General features: G+C 45.2%; 1 protein-coding gene across 1 annotated transcript in view; it reads right to left on the bottom strand.

The window, feature by feature from the left end:
* The window catches only part of GFRA4 (GDNF family receptor alpha 4), a 76,191-nt gene that overhangs the window by 15,365 nt on the left and 36,547 nt on the right, over positions 1-24,279 (bottom strand). The window contains exon 2 of the mRNA XM_040590797.1: positions 2,656-2,934. Within this exon, the coding sequence (XP_040446731.1) occupies positions 2,656-2,934 (279 nt within the window). The remainder of the gene's footprint in view (positions 1-2,655; positions 2,935-24,279) is intronic.

The raw sequence follows: 24,279 nt of genomic DNA, 5'->3' as shown, positions 1-24,279 counted from the left end.
TGAGGGATGTCTGAGATGTACAAGGTTCAACAGCTGCAGTGCAGGTTTGCTTGGTGTGTCCAAGGGGATATGTGCTGCAAAAGTCGTAAGTAAATGAATACTCAGAGTCACAGGAACTGATGTGTGGCCATACCCTTAAAGAAGGGGATAGGATGTAACTGGCTTTAAAAAATATACCACAGCTTTGGAGTCAGACAGGCTCTCGGGGAAGTGGTGAGTTGCCACCCTCTACAGCTCAAGTCTTGAGCCCCTCTACAGGGTTTGCCACTGAGGACACCGGGCTGTAGCGCAGGCTCTTGCTCATGGGCAGAGTTCAAACCACCGGCTCCCTACATACATGGGGCTTCCATTACCGTTCTTGCTATTTCCTGCATGTGCCTCCCTGGGTCAATGGCCATTGCTCCCTCCTAGGATGCAGCCAGGGCTGTGCACAGGGTTGTGTGTGTGGCAACACATGCCTTCGTATTTATTAACACCTCTCCCTTTCTCCTTGCCAGCAGCTCTTTCTTACTTGGCATAGAGCTAATGATCCACCGCTCCCACAGAAACTTCCCTTCTTCATTTTTAACTTGCTGGGAAGCTAATTCTATTCAATCGGTGCTTCCCTTTCATCCGCTCAATGGTCTGTAATGCCCCGTCATCCTGATGGATACCACAGAATATTATTGAAGCAAACAGCTCAGTATCATTTTTTTTTTTTATTAGACGTTTAGATGGATATGGACAGCAGCAGCAGATGTACTGGCTGGGATAAAAGGACTATCAAACCTCATGCTCTGGGCATATGCTGATCACCAGCTGCGGTCAGGAAGAAATGGCTCCCAGGGCACATAGCCCTGTGCAATTACCACAGGTGCATTACAAGGCAGCTTTACACCTTCATTGAAATATCTTGCATCGTTACTGACTGGAGAGGGGCCCATTTGTATGTTCCAGCGTAGCAGTTTTATGTCCTGATGATATAGCACCTTATCAGAGAATTGTTATCGGGTTGTCATCATGTTATTGTGTCTCCAAATGGGAAGGTGGCTAAACACAGGCACGCTCAAGAGAAGCTGAGTAAATAGCATGCTTTGTAAATTCCCTGAGCACACGCTTCCACAATTGATTTTATAAGAGGGCTTCTAGGAAGCTTTTTACAGCCTCCTGGGTATGTATAACTGAGAGACAAAGCTGTACACAGACCATGTGGATTGGCTTCCTTTCTCAGTCAATTAAACATGTGTGAGGACTCTGAAACACGTGACTGTTATGAAGTATGTTTCCCTGGGGAAATTAAGGCAAGGAAATCAAAGGTTTGGGAGTGTGAATATTCATTGGAAGTGAACCCAGTGCTTGAAAAGAATGTGGGGCTCAGGACATGACAGCAGAGGAGAAGTAGGGCAGAGTCTTGGCAGGCTGTGGTAACAACGCTCTCACAGTCATCCCAAGACAGAGATCCCAAGCCTCTGGGTAGGAGGGCCATCCAGCATCCATCTCCCACTCTGTATGAGGAGACTCACTCCTGCCTGGCCCCTGCCTGCTCCCAGCACTCCCTACCATCCTTTCACTGCTCTTCCAGCAGTGGTCCCGCAGCTGGAAGTCCTTTTGACACCACTGTGCTGCCCAGCCACATCACAGATGAACTGTGTCCAGAGCTTCAGGCCACAAACGTCGGCAGGGAAGGAGCTGCAATGCAGCCTGCTGAGATGAACGGAGAGGCTGGATTGCCACCTTTTCCCCGGGCTTCACTTCAATGCAGACAGAGCCACCCAGCACATAATTATGGGAAAGATCGGATCCTGGAGGGTGCTGAGGTCTCTTATTTCCCCAGTCAGTTCATAGTACCATACTCCACACCCTGCCAGCTGTGGCACCTGAAAGCTTTCCGGGAGCTTGATCAAGCAGTTCCCATTCTGGCAAGCCCATGCATTACAGTCTCCATCCTCATTGTTTTGCTTGGCCTTTTGGCCTGTATTATCACCCCTGCACTTTTCCTTTCAGCTTTCAGCCAGCAATGTTTTATTAATCTATTTTGCAGCCCATGGCTGGAAGGTTCTGTTTTATTCCCCATTTTAATTTTCATGGTGCATAAAATACTCACCAGCCTGACAAGGAAGAGTTATGGCCACTGAGGCGCACTTTTATGATGACTCTTAAAAAACGTCAAAATCCAAACTTACAAAATACTGGCTCTGGGAACACTTTCAATTCCAACTTGATGTCACCAGCCCCAAATCTTCGCTAACCCAAAGACACTGGTGCATTTGGAAACCTCCAGGAGAGTGATTTTTTAAGTTCATGCTGTTTTTTCCTTAATGCCCAAGCTTTGTGTAGTATTTCTGTAAAATCCATGGCTTTCATGGGCTTGGCTAGCATACTTAGATGCCAAACATACTATGCATTTCCCCAGCAAAAGATCTCAAGGTATACTGAGAACATCATAAAAAAGAGGCCAGGTTAAAAAAAGAGAAGGAAGGATATGTTTCAGGTTTTCAAGGTTGCTTTCCCCAAAATGTCATTAGCATGGGGATTAGTAGGTCTTGAGAGGGAACGGGATACTATTAGGGGTGACCTTTTTTGCAGTCACTCTGGTGCTGAGGAGCTCTGCAGAAAACCCCAGCAGTAATTCCCTTTTAGGCAGATCATCAGAAATGGGTGCCCTGCCTGACTGACCTTCCATCAACGTGTGGTGGATGCTCCAGTAGACACTCAAGCAGTGCTTCTCCTTTTTCATGCCTCGCTTGCACTTGCAGCCGTAGAGCTGGCTGGAGAGCAGGGCTGTCACGGTGCTCCGGCACTGGTTCTTGGCGTCGGGGCCCAGCTTGTTGGCTCCATTGCCTGCGATGCATTGCCGGAGGGTCCTGAATTTGGCACTGCAGATGGGGTCATTGGTACAGGACTCGCCTGCTTGAAGGCAGTCCCTGCTTGAGCTGACAGCTTCCGCCATACCTTCTGCAAGAAAACCAGAGAAGTGGTGTGAGGGTGACAGAGCAACCCCAGGTGGGAAATGAATTGTGTTTCCCATGAGCTGGAACAGGCTGGGATGTCCATCTTCGCATGCAGATGGAAATCCCTCTCATCACCATCCACTCTACAAGCAGCGACCCTACTTCTGAAATCTTTAAGTGGGGAGATCCCTCACCAAGAGGCCAGATGGAGGGTTTAAATGCCCAGGCTTGCCACTCCTACCCATGGATGGCCTACATGATGGGGAGCACTGGCTGCTCGGGTGTGCTGCAGCACTGCTTAGCAGCGTTGCAGAGGAACAGGAGTGGCTGAAAGGAAGTTTAAGGGATGTTAAGGAAACAAGACACAACCTGATATCCAACACCTCAACCCAACTCTCTCTCTCATATTGCTGGGCCACCAGCAGCAGTGAGTTACATGTGGTGTCCAGATGATGAGCCAGGAGGGGATGTCACTTCTCTCCGGAGACCAAGTTCTTTCACCTGATTTGAGAGAGTGACTCTGGACAGGATCAGCCTGGAAGCAGGATTATATGTGGCAGAAACTCAACCAGTTCCTGGTGCTTGCTCTTTCCTACTCAGAGTACAAGAAGTTTTCCAAACCCTTTGCTCCCCCAGCTCTCTATCTCATTTCTGCCCTCCAAAGTTAACAACAGCCCAATGCTATGGAGACCCCAGCCTCTCCTCCTCACACATGATTTAACTCTGCCTACACTTCCCTGAAGCTATGCATGGCTCTGTGTGGGGTGTTTTGACATGAAGTCAGCCCACATCTGTCCCAGGAGTTGGCCCTTGCTCACTCTCACCTCCACAGGACTGCCACTGTTTTGTCTTGGTTCTTTTCCAAGTTTCTGTATTCTCACTTGTTACTTGTTAAATTGCAAAGTTACTTGTTAAATTGCAAAGTTACTTGTAAAAATGCAAAGTGCTCTGTTCCCTATACTGAGGATAGACAGAAGCATGGGAGGAAGATATTATTGCTACATGTACACCAATAAATTAGTTCAGCAGGCTCACTGGTGCTGTGCCCCCATGGCCTGGAGCAGACCAATTCCATGCTATTAAATGTTCTTCCTCTCTTCCAGACTGACTCCTAGGGATGTGCTTACTCCAAGGCCCACGGCTGCATCACCGTACCCTGGCAATGGCAGGGCCAGAGGCTCAGCAGGGCATGGTGGCACTCAGGTGATGGAGAGGAGACAGGGGTCAGGATGAGGCGAATCACAATCCTTCCGGTTGGCATGATGCTCTGGAGTTTATCAATATAGGTCAGGCATGACTGTACTGTGGCTTGGGGGAGTGGTGAGGAGGGAAATCTGATTTATGGAAGGGGAGAACCAATCCCTGTGTCTGTAACATAACTACAGATCCTGCTGTACTATAAAAACAGAAACCGCTGTCATGACCTTGAAGGAGGACTTCTCAAATGCTTCCCAAAGGAGCTCCTTGTCTCTAACATAACTTGTCTTCCCTTTGGATAGGAACCAGGAGGGTAAGGATATCTTACCCTTCACAGGGTGGATAAGGTGGGGGTACCTCCTGGTTTTTTAGCCTCTCCAGCGTCTGTTCCTGGTGAGACCCAACTCAGACAATAGTAGAAGAATCCTGTCTCCTGAGAAGGATATGAGGTCCTGGTTTACATCTCTGAGGGACCTATGAGAGCTCCTCTCTCCAAGAGCCTATGGATTCTTGGAGAGCCTAAGGTCTCTTTTTCCTCCTTCCACCTGCTACCTCTCCTGCCCTTCTGCCCTCCCAGTTCAGCATTTGAGTCCAGTATATCCATTTCTCTTCCCCCAGCAGTCACAGGGTGTTTGCTAAGATGGAGCTGCTTCTGTTGCTCTTGACTAGAGTGGAAGGTAGCAGCTGGAGTGCAGATATTTCAATTTTGTTTATTACAAACTTTGGGTGAACCCACCAGGAGGTTTCCTCCTGAAATATCCCAATGGCATCTCGAATGCAAAATCTTTCATCAAACTCCAGACTATTTTGAAGTGCCTCATGGCCAACGTCAAGCTTTCAGTTATTTCAAATCTCACAACACCTCAAATTTGAGTTCTTCTACCCCTGATTTATTCATAGAACTGGTTTATTTAGCACTCAAGGCTTGTTTGAATCTGCCAAATGTGGAAGAGAGAAATTATTTCCAACATGTAGGAAACTCTGCCTTGGGCAGTCATATCTTGAACTCTGAACACACGGAACCGGTTTCCTTGCAACATCATTTGGTCTGCAATTGCACTGTGATCCATAAAATGAGCTGGAGCTCCTCACAGTCTCTGCTTTCAGATATCACTGAATTTTCTCTGCACGTATCTGAGCAGAATCCTGGGCGGGGCGGGGGGGTGGGGGGTGGTGCGCGGGGAAGTGCTTGACTTATTTCACCCTGGCTTTCTCCAAAGGATCTCCTCTGGATGAAGATAAAGCATGGCAGGTTTTATTCCAGAAGAGATGACTTTGTCAGTGTCATGTCATGTGCTAGAAAAGTAGGTTAAAATAGAAATTACGACCTTCCTTCCCTCTCTCTGCTACATGAATTGCAGAAGAGACTCCCCAGGATGGTTATAAACACAGCCAGCCTGTAAAAGCTGTAAAACACTTTGGGACCCCGCTTTAAATAAATCAAGCAGATTGACCATTTGAGAAATTTTCCTGTGAAATTTTAAGTAAATATATCCTCAAGCTGAGACTTGCTTCATAGAACAAAGGCCAGGAGTGAATATTTACAGCCCAAGCCCAAAGCGTAAAACATCCCCACTCAGACTTCATGACAGAGGTGCTTGAAGCAACTTGAAGTGGAGCGTCACGAATGACCCGTTCCATAATCATGTCACTTAAAACCCAAATCATTCAGGGGCTTTTATTGTTAGCGATGTCTTTGCAACTGAGACAACATAACACCACATTTTCCTCCTCACACTACCCCTGAGAGAGTAATTTTATGCAACATTAAGAGTGCGCCTCTTAGGGGGGAGAAAAAATATATCTCCGTGACATAAAATAGATGGTGCTTCCTAACAGGCAGGGACAAAAGGAAAATCAGGTCTTCTCTCCCAAAGATGGAGTGACCTTTATGGTTTGCCTGCAAAAATAGCACCTTGCAGGCTCACCACCCCAGGAATTTCCTCCACCTCTGTCCCTCACTGGCCGGGAGACCTGGGGTGTGCACCGGGCTGTGCATGGCTTGGGCTTTCCATGTCTCTGCTGTTCTAATAGCAGACCTTCCAGCTCCCTCTGCTCTCTTTAAAAGGCCATTTGTCTGGATTTTTATTGCTCGCTTGCTGCTAATTTCACGCTGTTTACAGTGGGCAGATGGAGTAATGAGTTTATTTGCACATCCTGTTTGTAGCTATGCTCCACATCTGTTTCTGCTCTTGCTTACCTCAGTGACACTTACATAAAGTTACTCCTAATGTGCAGGAATAAGAGAAAAATCTGGCTTTTCCCATTGCCTTAACAGACCCTCCGTTCTTCATACACAGGCATCTCAAAGCACATTTGAGGAGGTCTGACTCTCCTCCAAGGAGACCATTTCCTTCATGAAGGAAATGCAGCTGTGCCTGGGGGAGAGGAGTGTGAAGGTGATCCCATGTGGTCTGGAAGCAGGGATCAACATACCTGAAGGCCACCAGCATGGGGCCTTGCCTCTCTGCCTTTCTGATCCAACCAACACTTGGGCTTCAGGTGTCTTAGGAGGAACCACACTATTCCTCATGGTGCTGTTCAGGCTGGGCCTTTGGGACACATCCTCGTCCCCTCCAATTTTTGTATGTATTAGGTGTGCATCCTTTTACACCCCTGATTCACACACAGTCCTAGGGGGTGAGGAACGCTGTTATTATTTCCATGACAAGCTGTTGACTCCAGAATGTTTGGTGTTTGTTTTTACAGTATTTGTTGCTAAGAGAATAACCACTCAAAATCTCCAACAAAGCAACAGGAGTGGATTGTTACCCGTTTGGGTTAGTTGGACATCTTTTACATAATTCTTCCTAAATCAAGCCTGCCAAATCTTGCACAGTGAGCTCAAGTAGGATGCAGAGGGCTCCTGCCTCTCACTCCCCTTGTGCCCAGACTGGATCTCCTGTGCTCATACACCCTCCATGCCATGGGATCCCTTCTGCTCTGCCACCTCGTGTTCCTGCTGCACTTCAGAGGTCTTCTGCTGACCAGACATATCCTGTGCAACATGTCATGGTGTGTGAGAGGCTGTCCCTCTACAAGCCTTGTTTTGCCTGCAAAAGTGGGTGGATGGCTCTCTTCATGGCAGAGTCAGTCATCCAGCCAGCACACTGGCCATATAAATGCCTGGAGAGGAGTTTGCAAGGTGTCCTTGCATCCTGTGTTAACGTGACAGACACCCACAGAACCAGGGTCTAAACCTGAGATGGGCACCAGACCATCCCTCAGTATTCAGCTGGGAGAAATGGCCATCATTGGGCAATCCTAATAGGCTGAGTGAAATTAAACCTTCAAGAGAGATGTTGGTTCTTGCTAATAGGCAGCTGTCTGATATCAGGAACTTTCAACTTACCCAGAGCTGTCTGTTACACATAGTTGTCCTGGAGTGAAAAATGACAGGAAAGGGACTCTGTAAGAAATATTCCTAGTATTTCCCACATATTCATAAACCAGTAGCGATGCATGAATGGTGCCAGGTGGCTAACGCAGGTGGTCACTGCTAAACCTTTTCTAGACTATGTTTTCACATTGTGATTTTACAGCCAAGTGCTCAGGGTCACCTAAGGAACAAGCCCTTGTACACAGCTCAAACCTCATTTCCCATTTACTGTTGAAATAGCTACAGAGTGTGCAGAGCTGCCCCAGTAAATACCTCTTGCCATACCAATGGGCATTCAACCAAACCTGCTTGAGAACAGCCCTCCCAGGAGATCCCACACACCTTGTCCAGAACTTATAGGTGCCATCTGGATTTTGTAGTGCCCACAAATCCCCTTCAGGATGCTCTTCTCTAAGCAAGGGAAAGTTTCCTTCCCTTCCATCTGTCTTGCCCTGAGCTTAGCGCACGCTCAGTGTTCCAACACCACGATCACTCTGAGGGCTGGCCCACTGTTTTGCTGGATTAGATCAGAGCAGCTCATGCAAGGAGAATTACACCATTTATTGCTGTCACCCCTCTGTGGGCTTAGATGGTTTTACAAACATAACACACACATCATGAAATCCCACAGTGCAAACTGGTCTTCTTTTGCTAGTGATTCCTCCCAGTCATCACTGGGGTGGTAGAAGCTGCTGAGAGCATGGTATGTAATGTCTGAGGGTGTCAAATCAATACTGGGGAGTTAAGGCCAACAATATGCTGCCTGTCTGAGGCAGGCATTAAATATATGCTTCCTGACTCTTTGTTCCTACAGCTCTGGCATTCTTCCTCTTACTTTTGGATTATAAGCAATCTTTTGTCTGTATTTGCTTGGTGTCTTCAAGCAAGACTTTACAGGCACTGAGGAAATAAAAACAAATACAGTAACATTCACTAAGTGTTTCCTTCTTCTCTAACAGCTGATCTACGTAGAAGATAATTTACTTGTCGTGCAGAATCAAACCCAGAATAAACCGTATTCCTCTGATCCGTCTTCCTGCTTATCATACACTAATATATGACACCTATGTACCTTCAAAGAAGCCTGAAAACTTGAGATGTCCTGTAGGTTAAGACTCTTTCTGTGACAGGAATTTTACTAAGCAAGCCATTCCACTTGTCCTTTGGCATGATGGAGCTGCCCAAGTCAGATGACACATTAAGGTTTTTCTAGGGCTATTCTCTGTCCTGTGAGAACTTACCATGTAAAGTGAGAGTGAAATGTGATGGCCACAAGTATTAAATGAAAACCAAAGAGATCTTAGTGAGCTGGGGTTTAAACATCTGCTGAGGTGAACTCAATAATCCTCAATTTGCCTTTGACAGCCCTTCTCATCTGCAGCTCTCTTAACCATTTGCCAAGGATGCAAGTGTCAGTGTGACTTTGATGAAGGCTGAAAAGATGAAGCAATTTATTTGTCCCCCACCAAATCAATGACTAGAACCTGGCTAGAGAAAAAAGCAACAAACCAAAACACAAAAACCCCAAAAATGGGCTGAGGCATTAGTTATTGGATTGTGTCTGCAGACTTTCAAGTTGGAAGAAAATCGAGAGCCCTGTGGGTGTTTGTCGTCTCGTGAAGTTACATCATGCCTCTATTACCCTTAAGGAGAAAAGCCTTCACGAAAACTCTCATGATAAATTGGGGTGAAGTCTCCCTAGATATCATTACTCTCCTACACTAACACATCCTTTTTGACAAGGTTTCAGCCTTTGTTTTCTAAAGATGCTTCTGGAATGCCCTGTCCTGCTGGACTCACTTAGTCAGAATAACCGCCAAATCAGCTATAAACGATATTCTTATGAAAAGAAGATGCATATCAGACCATCATAATCAGTGCATGACCCGGTTGCAAATAGTTGTGTACCTACTCCAAATAAGATTAATTCATCTGACCAGAAAGAAAGCTTAAAACTTTTGAGCACCCCTCAAACCTCAAACTGGGTACATGCTATTCTGTAATGTGTGCTCTGAAACCCGTATTGTACGAGATACACATTTTGGCAGTGAACATGATCCATGTCACATTCGTTGCTTGCCAGAATTTGGGGACACCATGATTCTGATATACTGGGAGGCTTCAGTCCCTGATTTCTGGTGTATCAGAAGTGCTTCCCCCATCCTGAAGCTAACCAGTTATACCACCAATGGTGGTTAGTGGGACCTGTGATCACTAAGATCTTAACATGGGTGCCTAAAAATAAGCATCCCATCCTGTGGGATAACTGAGGGTCTCTGGAAATCAGCTCCTTGTCTGGGAAGGTAAGAGCACATCTAACAGAGAGCTGTAAGGACAGCTGTATTAAAGATGGTGAGCTTTCAAGGGCTAGAGAAGAGCTCTAAGTACTTAAAGCAGACACATACAAGAACACAAGTTCCACCTAAGTTTGACTTTAAAATGTCCTGGTGACATTTTAGAGACATAAAAATTCTCTGCAGAGGCACAATGAAGCAAATTTAGTCCCAGGACAGCTCCTTTTTAGGTCTAAGTCTGGCTGGATCTGTTCAATCATATCACCTTGTCATCTTCCCCCTTTCTGACCTCTCATCTTCCTTGTCCAGAGATCTCCTGTGCTGTACAGGGCTCAGGCATACCCCTATCCACCCAAAAGATGACGGTGAACAAGAACTTGGATTGCCTCACTTTCTGTGGCTTCAAGTCTGGTATTTGACCTTTGTATGTTGTGGAAAGTACATCCCAAGGAAGGTAACTCAGGAAGAATATCAAGGACACTCGATATTCAGATTGGTCTTTACACTTCCTGTTAGGCTGATCCCAAGAAGACACTGTCTGTCCCTAAGAGAGGAATCGATTATGCATCTTCTTGGACTGACATGGCACAGTGAGGCAGTGTAACTGGCCATGGCTGCAAGGTGGGAAGCATAGAGCTTGCCTGCATCCCTTGGAAAATCTCAGGCTGATCTCTCCAGAAAGCAAGTAAGAGAGAATATGTGTGTGTGTGTGTGTGTGTGTGTGTGTGTGTGTGTGTGCATGTCCACGTACAAGTGTGTGTGTATGTGTGTGGAGGGAGGGGTGCGGAAAATGCAGTGAGTATTGTTCATGCCTAGCATTTATTCAGTCAAAAATAAAGCTGATGGGAACATATATGGACTTTACAGCCAAGGCACTAAGTGTATTGCTTTCAATGTGTATTTATTGCTGGCATTCTAAAGCAACTCTTACTGGCATATCAAAATACTTCGAATGAAAGCTGCCATTGAAAGAGGAGTCATTACCACTTCAATTGGTGCTGCATTCGGATGAACTGAGAGCAATCTAAAAAGCATAGCAATTGCTGGTAATGCTCCACAGACGGGTGACTTCCATCTGCCCTGTCCAGTGCTGTGACATTTTCTCTTCCTCTTTGATGTCCTTGAGAAGAGTGTGCAACACATCAGAGTTCTCCACTGCAACGGTGAAAACAACAGTCCTGATGAGGTCTTTTTCTAAGCAAGATCTGTCTATAGCAGCCCCAAAGATAGAAGTCCATCCCCCACTGGAGGGGGAAGGATGTTTCTAAGCATGTTGCCACCCTGATATGTGGCAAAGAGGGGCAATTTTAGATGGAAAACTGGAGAGTTCAAAAAAATCATAGAGTCAAAGAATGGTTTGGGTTGGAAAGGACCTCCAAAGGCCATCTAGTTCAATACCCCTGCCATAGGCAGGGACATCTCAACTAGATCAGGTTTCTCAGAGCCCCATCCGGCTTGGCCTTGAATGTTTCCAGGGATGGGGCATCTCCCACCTCTCTGGGAAACCAGTTACAATTGCAATGTTGATGACTTGCTTTGTGCCACCATCAAGAAGCTGATGACTTTGGTCGTCAGCTGGGTTTAACTCACAGAAAGGAAATTAAAATCCCTGTCCCAGATACGTCTAAGGTAAGGAACAAGCGCAGCATTTCTGCAAGCAGATGCAGGAACTGTGGGGCAAGGGTCTCACAATCCTATGTAGGGACACACAAAGACAAATGGAGGTCTATATATGGAGGAATAGGGAGAACTAAAGAATAATTTAATCAAAGCAGTATTCATGACATCAGCAACATGCTAGACATTTACAACAGTCTCCCCTACTTGGATTACATGCTCAAGTTCATTATCAGTAATTGCCATACGGAAGATTTTCCAGTCTTTAAAAGAGAGAAAGTGCTACGTGCTCCAACTGTTAGCACAGGCATTTCTCTGGTGCTTCTAATGGCTATCTTTACTCTTCTCAAGGCAGAGCAGCGATACATGAATGATCCTTAACTACAGTCACAATGAGTCCCAAAGAGCTTAGTGCTGTGGTGTTTGGGTTCCTCAACAGTGCACACCTGTAGCAAGATTTATATCTAAAAGAAATGTTTCACAGGCCTATATTGAGATTAGAGATGGGAGAATATGCTGTTAACATGTTCTCTTGGCCTCTGTTTCTTAGATTAACCCCAGTGTAAACCCTTAACATCTCCTCTTTTGCAAACAGAAATTCTTCGCGCATTGCAGCTTACACTCAGCTGCCACCGAAATAGCATTCAGGGGTCATCAGCCACAGAGCCAGTAGTTACTGAGCTCCTCAGCTATCATTCGAATTTGTACGTGTATTTTTATCTATCTATCCATCTATCTGTGCCTCAAGATCAGATCAGCTTCCCAGTCCAGATCTGAATAAACAAGGCAGTCTAATTCTCAGCTTTCTGAGCAGAATTTCAGATAGCAACTATCAGTGCCTTAAAGGCAGTCTTCTAAAGTCCAGCAGAGTGAGATACAGATCTTTTTCAGAGCCTGTAATGGTTTTATACACACATATAAATATATATATGTAAGTTTTAAAATCCTTTAACTCCACTTCGCTTCAAATCATTTGACTGAAGAATTACAGCATTCACCAACTCTTCATAATCTTGCAAAGTCCTGTCAATTAAATATGGAATGATGTAAAACATGGTTATTTCTGGAAGCCCATATCTGCCAAATTAAGGTTTACTGTTTCCTACAAGATACCTTAGTAGAAGAGTCTCTAATGATGCTGTCTCAGAGTACCCTGAAAAATCAAGCAGATCCACCACATCTGACCCATTGTCATCCTTTTTCTTCTCTAAAGTAGTAACTATTGACACATTTCATGCATAGCCATTTATCTATTTTCTTGATCTTTGACCACTGCAATACATTTTTCAAGATCTCACCAATTCCATAGAATATCTCAGGGCTGTAGTATTTTTGGCACTACTAATTTCTGCATCTGTACACTATACTACCAATTGCAAAAAGCTCTGATCTGAATTGATACGTTATTCCCAAGCCTTCTTTCAGTGACACTGTTAATAGCTTTCTGCAATGTCTTCTTTTTTGCCATGGCCTCCAGAAGTTTATTCCCTACTGCATCAGAGATGAGAGAAAGCTCTTCCGACAGATTTGCATGCGTTGTGCTATTCTCCACAAAGACTTCAAGAACAGCCTCTTCAAGGACTCTCAGGACTCTGCCTGCTCTCAGCTCTAGTTTTCCTAGCTTGCACGCTACTCAGACTCCATGGATACAGCTGGAAAATAAACACTCACCTGCTGTCTGGCAGGTGAATGAAGTTTTGCTTTGGAAACAATTAATGTGGGGTCCATTTTTTGTTGAGTTCTATTTTCCCTACCTGATACTTTTCTTTAATGTCTTCTGCAGCAAAGACATCCCCATTAATACATTAAAATGCTGTTTCCAGATTATTTCTGAAAACCATGCCACCAGTCTGAAAAGTGCACAAGAGTTTTGTTACACTGTCCTGAGGGATTTACAGAGGGATTTACTGGCCCGGTGGTTCATCTTGGGGTGACACAACCCATTGTGGGTCATCCTGGTGGGTGGTTCATCTTGGGTCACACCAGCCCCCGGCAGCTGCGGGCTGGGGGCAGGGGGCTGGGAACTGCCCGGCGGGACAGGGCCCAGGGGGGCTGGGCGGCAGCGGCTGGGCATGAGCCCCCAGCGTGCCCAGGTGGCCCAGGAGGCCAGCAGCGTCCCGGCTGGTGTCCGAAACGGTGTGGCCGGCAGGGCCGGGGCAGCGCCCGTCCCCCTGCCCTGGGCACCGGTGGGGCCGCCCCGCGGGGCCTGGGCTCAGCGTTGGGCCCCTCACGGCCAGACAGACACTGAGGGGCTGGAGCGTGTCCAGAGCCGGGCAGGGGCTGGGGCAGGGGCTGGGGCACCAGCCTGGGGGGGCGGGGGGGTCAGCCTGGAGAGAAGGGGGCTGGGGGGGACCCGGTGGCTCTGCAACGGCCTGGCAGGAGGCTGTAGCCAGGGGGTCGGTCTCTGCTCCCCAGGAACCAGCGACAGGACGAGAGCAAACGGCCTCACGTTGCGCCAGGGGAGGGTGAGATTGGGTGTGAGGGAACATTCTGCACCGAAAGGGCTGCCAGGCGCTGGCACAGGCTGCCCGGGGACGGGGGTGTCATCATCCCTGGGGGTGTTCAAAAACCATGTGGCTGTGGTGCTTGGGGACATGGTTCAGTGGTGGCTTTGGCAGTGCTGGGTTAATGGTTGGACTCAATGATCTGAAAGGTCTTTTCCAACCTAAATGATTCCGTGTTTCTATGGTTCTATGACACAGGTTGCCAAAACTCATGTGCTTGCTTTCTTCTCTCTTTGGCTTTCAAAACTCCCTGTCCAACTTGTCAGACCTGTTTCTTTTTGAGATCTTCTGCATAACATCCCAGAAAGATGAATTGTCATCTCATTTTATTCCAGGAACCAGATTCTGAAAATCCTTCTTATCTGTCAAAGCCGCATTTCTGTAATCGTCTGGTTTTGGCCAGGGTCTGTGTGTATGTCAATTCACTTGTACTTTCTCCCAAATATCTCACATTTCTGATCTTAAATTAGATTTCTTTTACCCTGACCCATTTCTGCAGCCTTTTGTTGTCTTCCCCTTTTGTGTCCTGTTCTGTGTCCGTGTCCCCCCGCTCCATCCCCCCCCAGTCTTTCAAGATCTCATCTATGTCTGTTGCAATGCCCTCATTTCCTTCAAATAATTTTTGCACTTTCCTGTCAAGTGTCTTAGGAGCAAGTTTAAACCCAGAGGGAAATTTGTATAAGTAACGTCTCCCATCAAGGGCATTGAAAATGCAGACTTCCAAAGTTTCCTCAGTCAGGGCAATTTGCAAGGGCCCAAGAGGGGCAGTCAACAGCATAAAAGAAAACACATCTCCAGCCATTGTCTTGAAAACATCTCCCTTGGCAGGCAAAGGAAAATATTTTCTCTGAATATTCCTATTGAGTTCTTTGGGATCTAATCTCAGTCCGAGGGACTTGTTCTTCTTTCCTGCTGTTCCTGGGGGCAGGCACACTGCAGTGACTTCTATTTTTAAAGATTTTTTTTCAGTGTTAGTAGATAGTCCAAACTCTTCCCTTCATTTCTGTCTCCTGAACAGAGGAGCATTTCTGGAGGCTGAAGCACTGAACAGTTAGGATCTGACAGTATGGATTTCTCTGCCTTGTTCACCAATGCCATTAAAGACATTTTAATACAGTTTTATTTTTCCTTTTTTTTCTTTTTTTTTCAAAACCAGATTCCTTCTTCTAACAGCCTTGCTTATAAGTCAGAATCTCTCCTGTCTCTTGACTGTGATCCACCCGCACTGCTGACAAATTTTATTTTTTGGTTTATTAAAGTTTTAGCTTAACTTAACCTGCCTCGATCCCAGCACTCCACTTCCCTGGTGTACACTTCTTTGCAGTGTATCACTTTCCTGCTCCTGATGCCATTCAGTGTTTCAGATTCTTTAAAGATGTAAACCTGAAAAAGGATTTACACAGTGGGAAAAATGAAAACAGTAAAAAAAATTTCCATCTGTCTTGGTATCTGATTGTAGTCAGTTCCTATGGAGGAGCTGTTAGCCAAGAATCAGTTGATGGGGCGAGGCTGGGGTGCAGAGAGGGGTGTTTGTGCTGGTGATCTGTTGATGGACAGGTACATACATATAAATCAGGAACAGAAATGTAGCTGGCACACATGTCATGGGCTTCTCCTCTGAGACAATAAAGTGCAAGACCCTGAACTTCTGCTGTTGCCCAAGCCAGGACATGTGGTGGTTGACAAGATGGGCAGCAGTTCCAAGGAGATAAAACATTTTGAGGACCCTTTTGGGCAAGACCTTCAGAATGACAATCAGGCTGCTTCCTCTCATGTCCTATCACACTCTCCATAGAAGAAGAGATTTTCCTTTCAAGTACTGTTTTAAAATCCTCCCCCTCCATGCCACACAACTGCTTATACAGAAATGTGTTCTCCCAGAGGTTGCTGGTACTTGTCAGAGAGTCTGTGTGTATCAGCTGCAAGAAATGGTAGGAAAGTAACATCTTAATTTTCCCAATCCTCATCAAGAATGAGATCCCAAAGGGGTGGACAAAGACAAAGAAATGCGTTTTTTAAAGAAGAAGAAGAAGAAGAAGGAACCAGATGAATTATAGACTAGTCATGTAGATAAGACTGACCAGGAAAATAAAGGGTGACATGATACGATTTTACTTTTGCAAGCTATTTGGCACAGGTCCATACAATGTGCCCATAAGAATGGCCTCTGAGCAATCATGGTAAAGCAGATGCTCGTGAATACTGTGCTTCAAAGAGTAGCAAAGGCACATTTTCAGGCTAAGAAGGTCTTTGAGAGTCCATCCTGAGTCTGATACTGTTCAATATTCTCATAATGATTCAGATGATGGAATAGAGAATAGATTTATGTAAATTTTGGCTGACAGAAGATGAGGAGGGGGTCACAAGTGATGTACAGGAATTCAGAATTATCTTATCTGTTAAAGGTAGTGTCTGAAATTAGGAGAATGACACTGACCAGAAGCAAAAGTGGCACTGGGCGATGTGAGTGCAGAAGGACAGGAGGGAAAAGCAAACCTAGGATATGGGTGGCTTGCCAGCAGTATGGGAGACATGACCATGGGGTGAGAGGTGGTCACAGGCTGAACAAGAAAAAGCAACAGGATGCAAAGCAGGAAACACGAGGTCTGGGACACAAGTGGTACATATTTATCACAATCATCCTGCGAGGCTTTAGCTGAAGTTTGGGTCCACCTTTTTGACAGGACAACTTGTGCTAAGGAACATGACAAGATCCCAGAGGAATTTTATTCAAGTTGTAAGTGATTTTGCAGGTGGAGGAAAGGCTGAAAGAACAGGGTTTGTTCAGTTTAGGATGAAGACTGTGAAACACAATAAGAGCACTCAGATATGTAAACAAGGTGGTTCAGAAGCGGACAGTGATAGATAGCCCTCCACTGTCCTGAGATGTAAGATGAGAAGTAATTTTGAGTAAATGTGCAGCAAGGGAGATTTAGTTAGATATTAAGAAAAATGTTATATGGGAAGTTAAAAAGTGGAACAGATTATGGAGGGCCTGTTTAATCCCCAGCAGTGGAATCATTTACAGAAGCATCTGTCAGAAATGGCTCTTGCATCCTCCCTTCTCTGCCGGAGCAGCAGGCTCTGTACATTTCCCTTTCCATTCTCTGTTCTTGCGACACTGTCCATTGAAGACTTTGTGGCTGGTGTGGACATGTAAAGCGAGAACAAACACCTCAAAATCAAAGGAATCACACTGGAGCCAGACACAAATGAAAGGTGAATAAAGTCCATGTGAAGTCTGGCTTCCCCAGAACAAGACATCTCCCTTTTCTCGCAGTTAAGCTGGTGTTAATCAGCAGTGACTTCAGTGAAGTATTCAACACATAGGTGTTTAAAGGCAAAGCTGGGAAGACAGAAGCTTGGTAAGAGCATTGTGAACAAAAGGTAGCAATATTTCCTCCCCTGAGGATGATTATGCAGGCTGGTGGTTAAGGATTCTCTTGGGAAGCAAAGGAGATGCATTTGGAAGCCGTCCCATCAGGGAAGAGCTGCAACCACCACACAAAACCATGAAAGACAAGCTGTTGGAACTGAACGCAGGGTTGAGCGTGTGCTGAGCACAGCAATAGGGAAATTTAGCACTTTGGGTTATCCTGGAAATATAGAGAAAGTAGGTGCCTACTGGCTCAGCACAGGGCTCTGCTGGGGATGGTGGAGAGCCCAATGTTGGGCAGGCTGACTAAGCCCTAGAGAAGAGAACATCCAGAACCCAGGAGAGACATTCTTCCATTTGTATTTAATGTTCCAGGAGTGTCTCTGCCTTGTTTAGCAAATAGATCTGGCCAGCCATCCCTAAGCAGCTCTCCCCCACTTCATGAGGCTAACACAGCTACTGAAGCGATCCATTAGCTACCACCAAATGCTGACACCCTGCCACCAAAGCAGCAGAAAGGTAGCTGGGTTTTTTAAAGCACATTTCAGCACCCACTGGAGGTCTGTGTCCTCCTCTGCCATGCATGGCAGAGAGCTGAGGGAACTGCTGTTCAAGGGCAAGCTGTTCACTCTGCACCCTCCTTTGCCCCAACACCACCTCTTCAGGCTTGAACTTAAGGCAGAGCACGTAGCACCTCCTTGTCCACTCCAGCCAACAGCAAAATGAGCACAATGCCTTCAGAGACAGTGGGCTCAGGACATGAAGTTCAGCAAGCTCTCTGAGGGAGCTCTGATGCCCACTGCATCAAGAAGTCCTAACAGCATGGCAACATCTTGGTTCAGCAGGGCACAGTATTCATTTTCAGGTTATCATTCTTGCAAGTAGAAAATAACATTTTCTTTGTTTGATCTCTTGCACTTTCTGGATCAGGAAAGTCCACGGGTGTTGAGTTTGAACTACTGCCAGACTAAAAATTGTTAGCAAAACAGGACAGTATTTTGATCATGCCTTCAGCAGTTTCAACACACTCTTACCTATCCTATACAACCTTCCAGTTCTGCTTGCAAAACGCAAGAGCATCCAAGATGGGCCAAGACAACTGTGCAAACATTCAGCCTTTATTGGTAAGAAAAGAATCTCACCCATTTTTAAAGGGTCATTTATCAATGAACCCTCTACTTAATGTACCTCTTTGAAACACTTAAATGACAGTGCATTTTGCACAGCACTGTTATGATAGAGAACCCAGCCATATGTCAAGCAAGAACTGTGACCCCTTTTTCTGTGATTAAGTTCATTTTTGTTCCATCACTTTTTTTTTTTTTTTTTTTGGTATATGATTAACTAGTGTATAAAAAGGTTCCTTTTTATTTTTCTTTGCAAAGGCTGAAGCAGTTTTAATCATATATAATTCAACACTTGCTATGCGATTTGCATTCCCCGTTTTAAGATGAATTTGGCACTAAAGAAGCTCTCAATTATACTCCCCCGCCTCTGTTTTCTCTGGAAGTCACAAAATTAATTCAAACAAAAGCTAAACCCCCCTGAAGTTTTATGAAGATGAATGATGATTAAAATCAAAGAACAAAGATCCTTCTCGTGACTTTACAAAGCCACAGGGTTCCAATATATGTTCTCCAGTGACACTTTTCCAGGCAACCTTGGGTTCAAAGACAAAATTGTGTAACATGTCTGTACCAGCCCAGGTCATTGCATCTATCTATCATCCCTTCTTGTCATGCCAACCTTTTTTTGCTTCTGACACTCAATAGTAAATATGAAGGCTGGAGTTGCAAGTCCAAAGCATAAGTGAGGACAACTAAAGCAGAAACTGAGATTACAGGAGGAAGCCAAGTTGGAAAAACTGAAGAAGCTTCCAGCTGAAGAATAGGGGAAGAGAAAAGGCAGTGAGAAATGAGCACAGATGCAGGACAGCTGGAATTTAAGTATGCAGCTATATATATATATTTGTTTACATATATAGAAAAGTATGTATTTAAATGTAAGGATATATATAGGTAGGTAATATATATTGTAGCATTATTGCAGAGAGTTGATCAACATAGAGCTGATTAAGAGTTAGGCAATGCAAGAGGAACCTAAATTAAGTGCTTGCAGTTACGCTCTGGAAACACTTCCATGCCTTCAGCAACCACAGGAGAGACCAGGGAGCCTCACTGAGCTGTGGTCATCCCCATAGCCAATGAGGCTGATGGGGGGAACAGACAACAAACACGGGGTGGGACGACACAGAAAGGAAAAGGCAGGCTGTGTTGGAAGAGCAAAAGGACAAAAACATGACAACTTTTACTGAAATAATCAAAACTCCCCGATAAAAGGACATTGAGGTTGTAAATGCAAGGATTCACAAGTTGGAACATGCCATGGGTAATCCAGAAGCAGCTGAAATCCACCCTTCTCATCCCAAACCAGCAAGATGGCATAGTCTATACCAATACAGTCACGTAATAACTCCAGACTGTGCATTAATACAACTTTACACACAGGAGTGTTTCTTATTATGTATGTCTACATTGCCCAGAACATCACGAGCTGACTGCAAGTTAGACCCAGAGGTGCTATTTTAATCATCAAACTCAGGTTAAAAATCTACCTTTGGAAGCAATGCAAGCCTCATATTTGTACCTCATGTAATATTTAGAGTGCTGCACAGAGCGGTAAGGAAGCAGCATCACAAGATCTAAGCAGCTTTGGCAAGTCTTTTCAAATACATCTCATAAAAGGGAGAGCGAAAGAGATACTTCATCCAGCAAACTGTTAGTAATAAAAAGCATAAAACCAGTGCGGAGGCCACAGAACAGGGAAACACAGTGGAAAAAATATGAGAGAGAGAGAGAGAGAGAAAGAGAGAAGAAAAACTAACCATGTCTTGAGGTTGTTCCAAAACCAAGATGACAGTTTGGTTTCCCCTAGAAAGACTGGGCAGGAGGTAGGCAGAAATGGGCAGATAATGAACGAGGGCAGTGTGTTAAAAAAATAAAACAGAAAATACAAAATAAAAAGCAAATATTGAATTATTTGTCATAGAAGGGCTGTACAGTGGAAGAAAGATGGGAATTGTCCTGCGTTCATTTAGTTGATCCCATCTGAGCTAGGTACCTACGTTTCTATATCACAAGAGGAGACCATTGCCTACCTGTGGGTACTTAGTGCTATTTGAGATGCTCTAGTGTATCCAAGACATGAGCAGGACTGCAGATGTGTCACAGTCCCATGGGATGTCTGCACAGTTCTGGAGCAAGTAAGCCGAGCACTAGGCAGGGCAACCAACTCAGCTGTTGGTAGACACATGACATTAGAGGGATACAACCCTTGGAGCTTAATCCTGGTCACATAGGAACAAGATGTTTGCTGAAGGTGCACAGAAACAGAGAGAGATGATAGTGAAAATGTACATTGCAGGTGTCAAATGCGGCCACAGCAGGGATCATTAACTTCATTGTCAGGGGAAGTAGCAAGCTGATTAAAGAGAAGACCTCTGGCTTGTGTCAGCAATTAAATAAAGCATCTGGAGCCAGCCAGCTAGAGTCAGAGCTTGCTTAAGGTGGGATGGGCTTTCAGAGTGCAACACGGCAGCAAAGTGCCCACGGTGTCATCTGCTATAAACACCGGATCCCCTGGAAAGCAACACTCCTGAAACACCAAGAAAGGAAAGAGCATCCTGAAGTCACAATGTCTTCACCTGAGTTAGACCTGCATTTGTGGCAATTACGTGTTCCTTCCATCCTACAGATCCCAGGGGATGGAAGGAAATTAAATAATAATAAGTTATTAAGCCAGGTTTGAACCTTTGTGCTGAACTTTCTCCTTATGCCCTCCCTATTCCTGTCCTGGAAATCTGTTTTCAGTCTCAGCTCAAATAACCAAATAAGAATTTTGCTGTAAGAAATGATCTTGTAATCCAAGACAACTTGATCCATACAAATTTCTAGTAACTTGCTCAAAAGCTTCTCTTACCCTTCTAAAGTAAGGGTTCACCCAGGAACAGGAGCAGAATCCAAAAATGTAATTACTGGCTGCAGTACACATGCAATTGTTTCTAGCACACTTTCAATGATTATTCATAGGTTTCATATTGGGGACGAGGCAGGGGAAGGTCACTAGGTTGCAGACAAGCCTGAAATTCAGAATTACTTGCTGAGGAGAGCCAGGGGAAGTTGATTATGATGGATAATACAAGAGAAGTGCATAAGGGAAATTGATTATAAAGGTTTACCAGTAGCATGTGGACTATTAAAAACTCTATTGCACATCAGTGAATTTCAGACACTTAAAGTGACAGGACCTTTAAAGGAAAATCACATTTTCTGTCATATAATCAACGCAGGTAACAGTGTGGTTGGTCTTCTTCCCTGGTCTCTGTTGACTTCAGTTCCCCAGTTTAGAGAAGTTTAATGTTTAATCGGATATTGTGTCATGAAGTTTTAATAGACCACAGGCAGCTGAAAAAGCCAGAAGCAATAAAGTTCAGCTTTTTTCCTAACTGACTGTATAAAGCCCAGCTAATCATAGCTCTCCTTGAATGGCATTTGTTATTTCAATAACTCTTTTTTTTCTCCCACATGGCACACTGAGACTGCTCTCAGCCTTGTGCTGCCCTGTGGAAGACTACTTGAAATTGTGACAGCAACTGGCTGTGAGGACCCCCTTCCTCCACCACATGATGAAAAGCAATTCAGAGTTGTCTGGGACCTGGCCAGGGACAATACTACCAGTCAAGTCCAGTTCCTCTGCTGCTTTTCACCTTATAGAGTCATACTTCTGTTCGCAAGTGCTCTTGCAGCCAGGAGCCAGCATTCCTGGCTGCGTGCGGGGATAAACAATAAGGCAACAGGCTGCAGTGGCTGCTTTTAATCTTCAAAGTGTTTTTTCAGCTGTGGATGAATTCAAGATTCCCAATGCCTAGGGAAGTATTCAGCTCCTACAGTATTTCCCCATGGCACCTTGCTCAACAGCAGAAAGGTCCCGATGCAAGAAGGAGGTCAGGAACCACCAAACAAGGTAGCGACTGCAGTGCCCTTGGGAAACAAAAGATTGCTACACCGGTTTAGAATCACAGAAACCATGAGTGAGAGATGAAAGCTAGGAGGGAACGGGCATAAGCCTTGCTCCAGACCAGACCCACCTGTGAAAAGCTACAACTTCAAAGGAGAATTCTGCTGGAAATGCAGAAGATGGGCACTTTTAGGACATCAGTGTGAGTGCAAGCTCCCTTGCTTGTGTGGTCTCATATTGAGTTGATAGCAGCTGTTATGGAGTAAACGAGTCAAGGGGAGGCAGCAAATTAGAGTAGGCATTGGGATTGTAGGAATGAAAGGTCCGTGTTGGGTGAACAGAGGCTGGATGTGGTTGCTGATCAGAACAGTGCTCATATGCATAGTCTAGAAGTGGGTCAGTGTGAGGTTATTCAGAGAAAAAACCACCCGTGGGTAGAAGAGGGGAAAGGTCTGAAGCACTTGGCTGCTCTCCTATCAGGACCAGGACGCAGGAGCATCACCATTCTGCTGTGGTCAGCAAGTAGTTGATTAAATCACTCAGTGCTGCCTATGTGAGCGAAGCAGGGGCCTTTCAGAAAGCAAAAGGACTGTATGATTCATAAGTTCAGAGGCCAGGAGGTCAGAGCTGACCTCCTCCCTTACACAGGCCAAAGGATTGCATCCACTTACACTGGTTATGGCCCCTATAATTTGTCTTTGGCTCAAGTGTAGTTTCCAGAGAAGAGTCCCCATTGATTAGAAGACCTCAAGAGAGAAAGAAATCTGTTATCATCCTGAGTAGTTTGTTCCAATGGTTAATCACCCTTCTTGTGAGATGTGTTTCTTTTGGCTCCTTGGGTTGTATCTGGCCCAACTTCTTTCATCACCTCTTGTTACTGCTCTCACTGTGAGGTTTAAACTATTTTCCCCTTTTTTTCGGATAGCAGAATCACTGCACCACTCATCTCCCTTCTGCAACAACATCATTCCTTAAAATCTCCATTCCTGGAAGGTCTTTGCAAATTTACAGATTATTTTTGCAGTTTTTTAATCCGCTAAGCCAATGGTTCAAAATCTTCCCTCCCAGGCATGGGGAGGGGGCCCGTCCCCAATTTTTTGCATCCACCCCAGCTGTGCTGGTCTTCTCCAGTGAGAAGTTTTCATTTCTGTGTCCATGAAGGGCTTGAGTCCTGCATACATCTTCGCAGTAAATCATCAGAACTGCCTGTCCGCCATGGCCCCTAACTCCTCTCTCTGCCAAAATATCATCATTCTTTGTCAAGGGATTGTGTTTTTCCTCCCATCCTGGAAACCTGGACCCTGCATTCAGATAAAGAAAAAGCTCATTGCATTTGTCTCACTTATGTACCAATGATGAGGATTTTTTGTCGTCAGTTACTCAATACCTGCACACTACAGACTGTTATCTTGTCCAAGAACAGTATCAATAATTTTAATCATGCAATTAAAGACCCTATCAGGATAGATATGCACCAGGGGAGAGGAATTAAATTGCATAGGCAGCCTTGGATCTGTCATCGCCTGTCTTTTGACTGCTTGGTTTTTCTACCCTAACCTTCTCTAGTAAGATCAGACCATTCTTCGTCTCCTCCTCCCCAAGATATTAGCAGATGTAATGTACCTATGCTGACCTCCCACTGTCCTCAGTAGCTCCAAAATAAACACTTCATAGTGCTGCAAATTATCTTAGAGATGGGTACAGGCATCTCATCTTCAGGCATCGCTGAACCTCCCCCCTCACCAAATCCTCTATATCTAAGGAGGGGCCCGTGGTGAACACCACAGTGTATGCTTTATGTCTCATGAGAGGACATGTAGCCTGTTTTGGAGAGGTGGAATGTATGCCTGGTGGGATGGATGCAACACATGAGCCCAGAAGCAGGATCCTGGTCTAGTTCCTAGCAATGACACTGGAAGTTCCTTATCCTTTCCATGCCTTGGTTTCCCCAGATGAGAGATGGGGA

This window comes from Falco naumanni, chromosome 1 (assembly GCF_017639655.2).
Source record: "Falco naumanni isolate bFalNau1 chromosome 1, bFalNau1.pat, whole genome shotgun sequence".
NCBI lineage: Eukaryota > Metazoa > Chordata > Aves > Falconiformes > Falconidae > Falco > Falco naumanni.
Note: the sequence above shows the minus strand (reverse complement) of the source record. Positions and strands in the feature narration are given on the sequence as shown.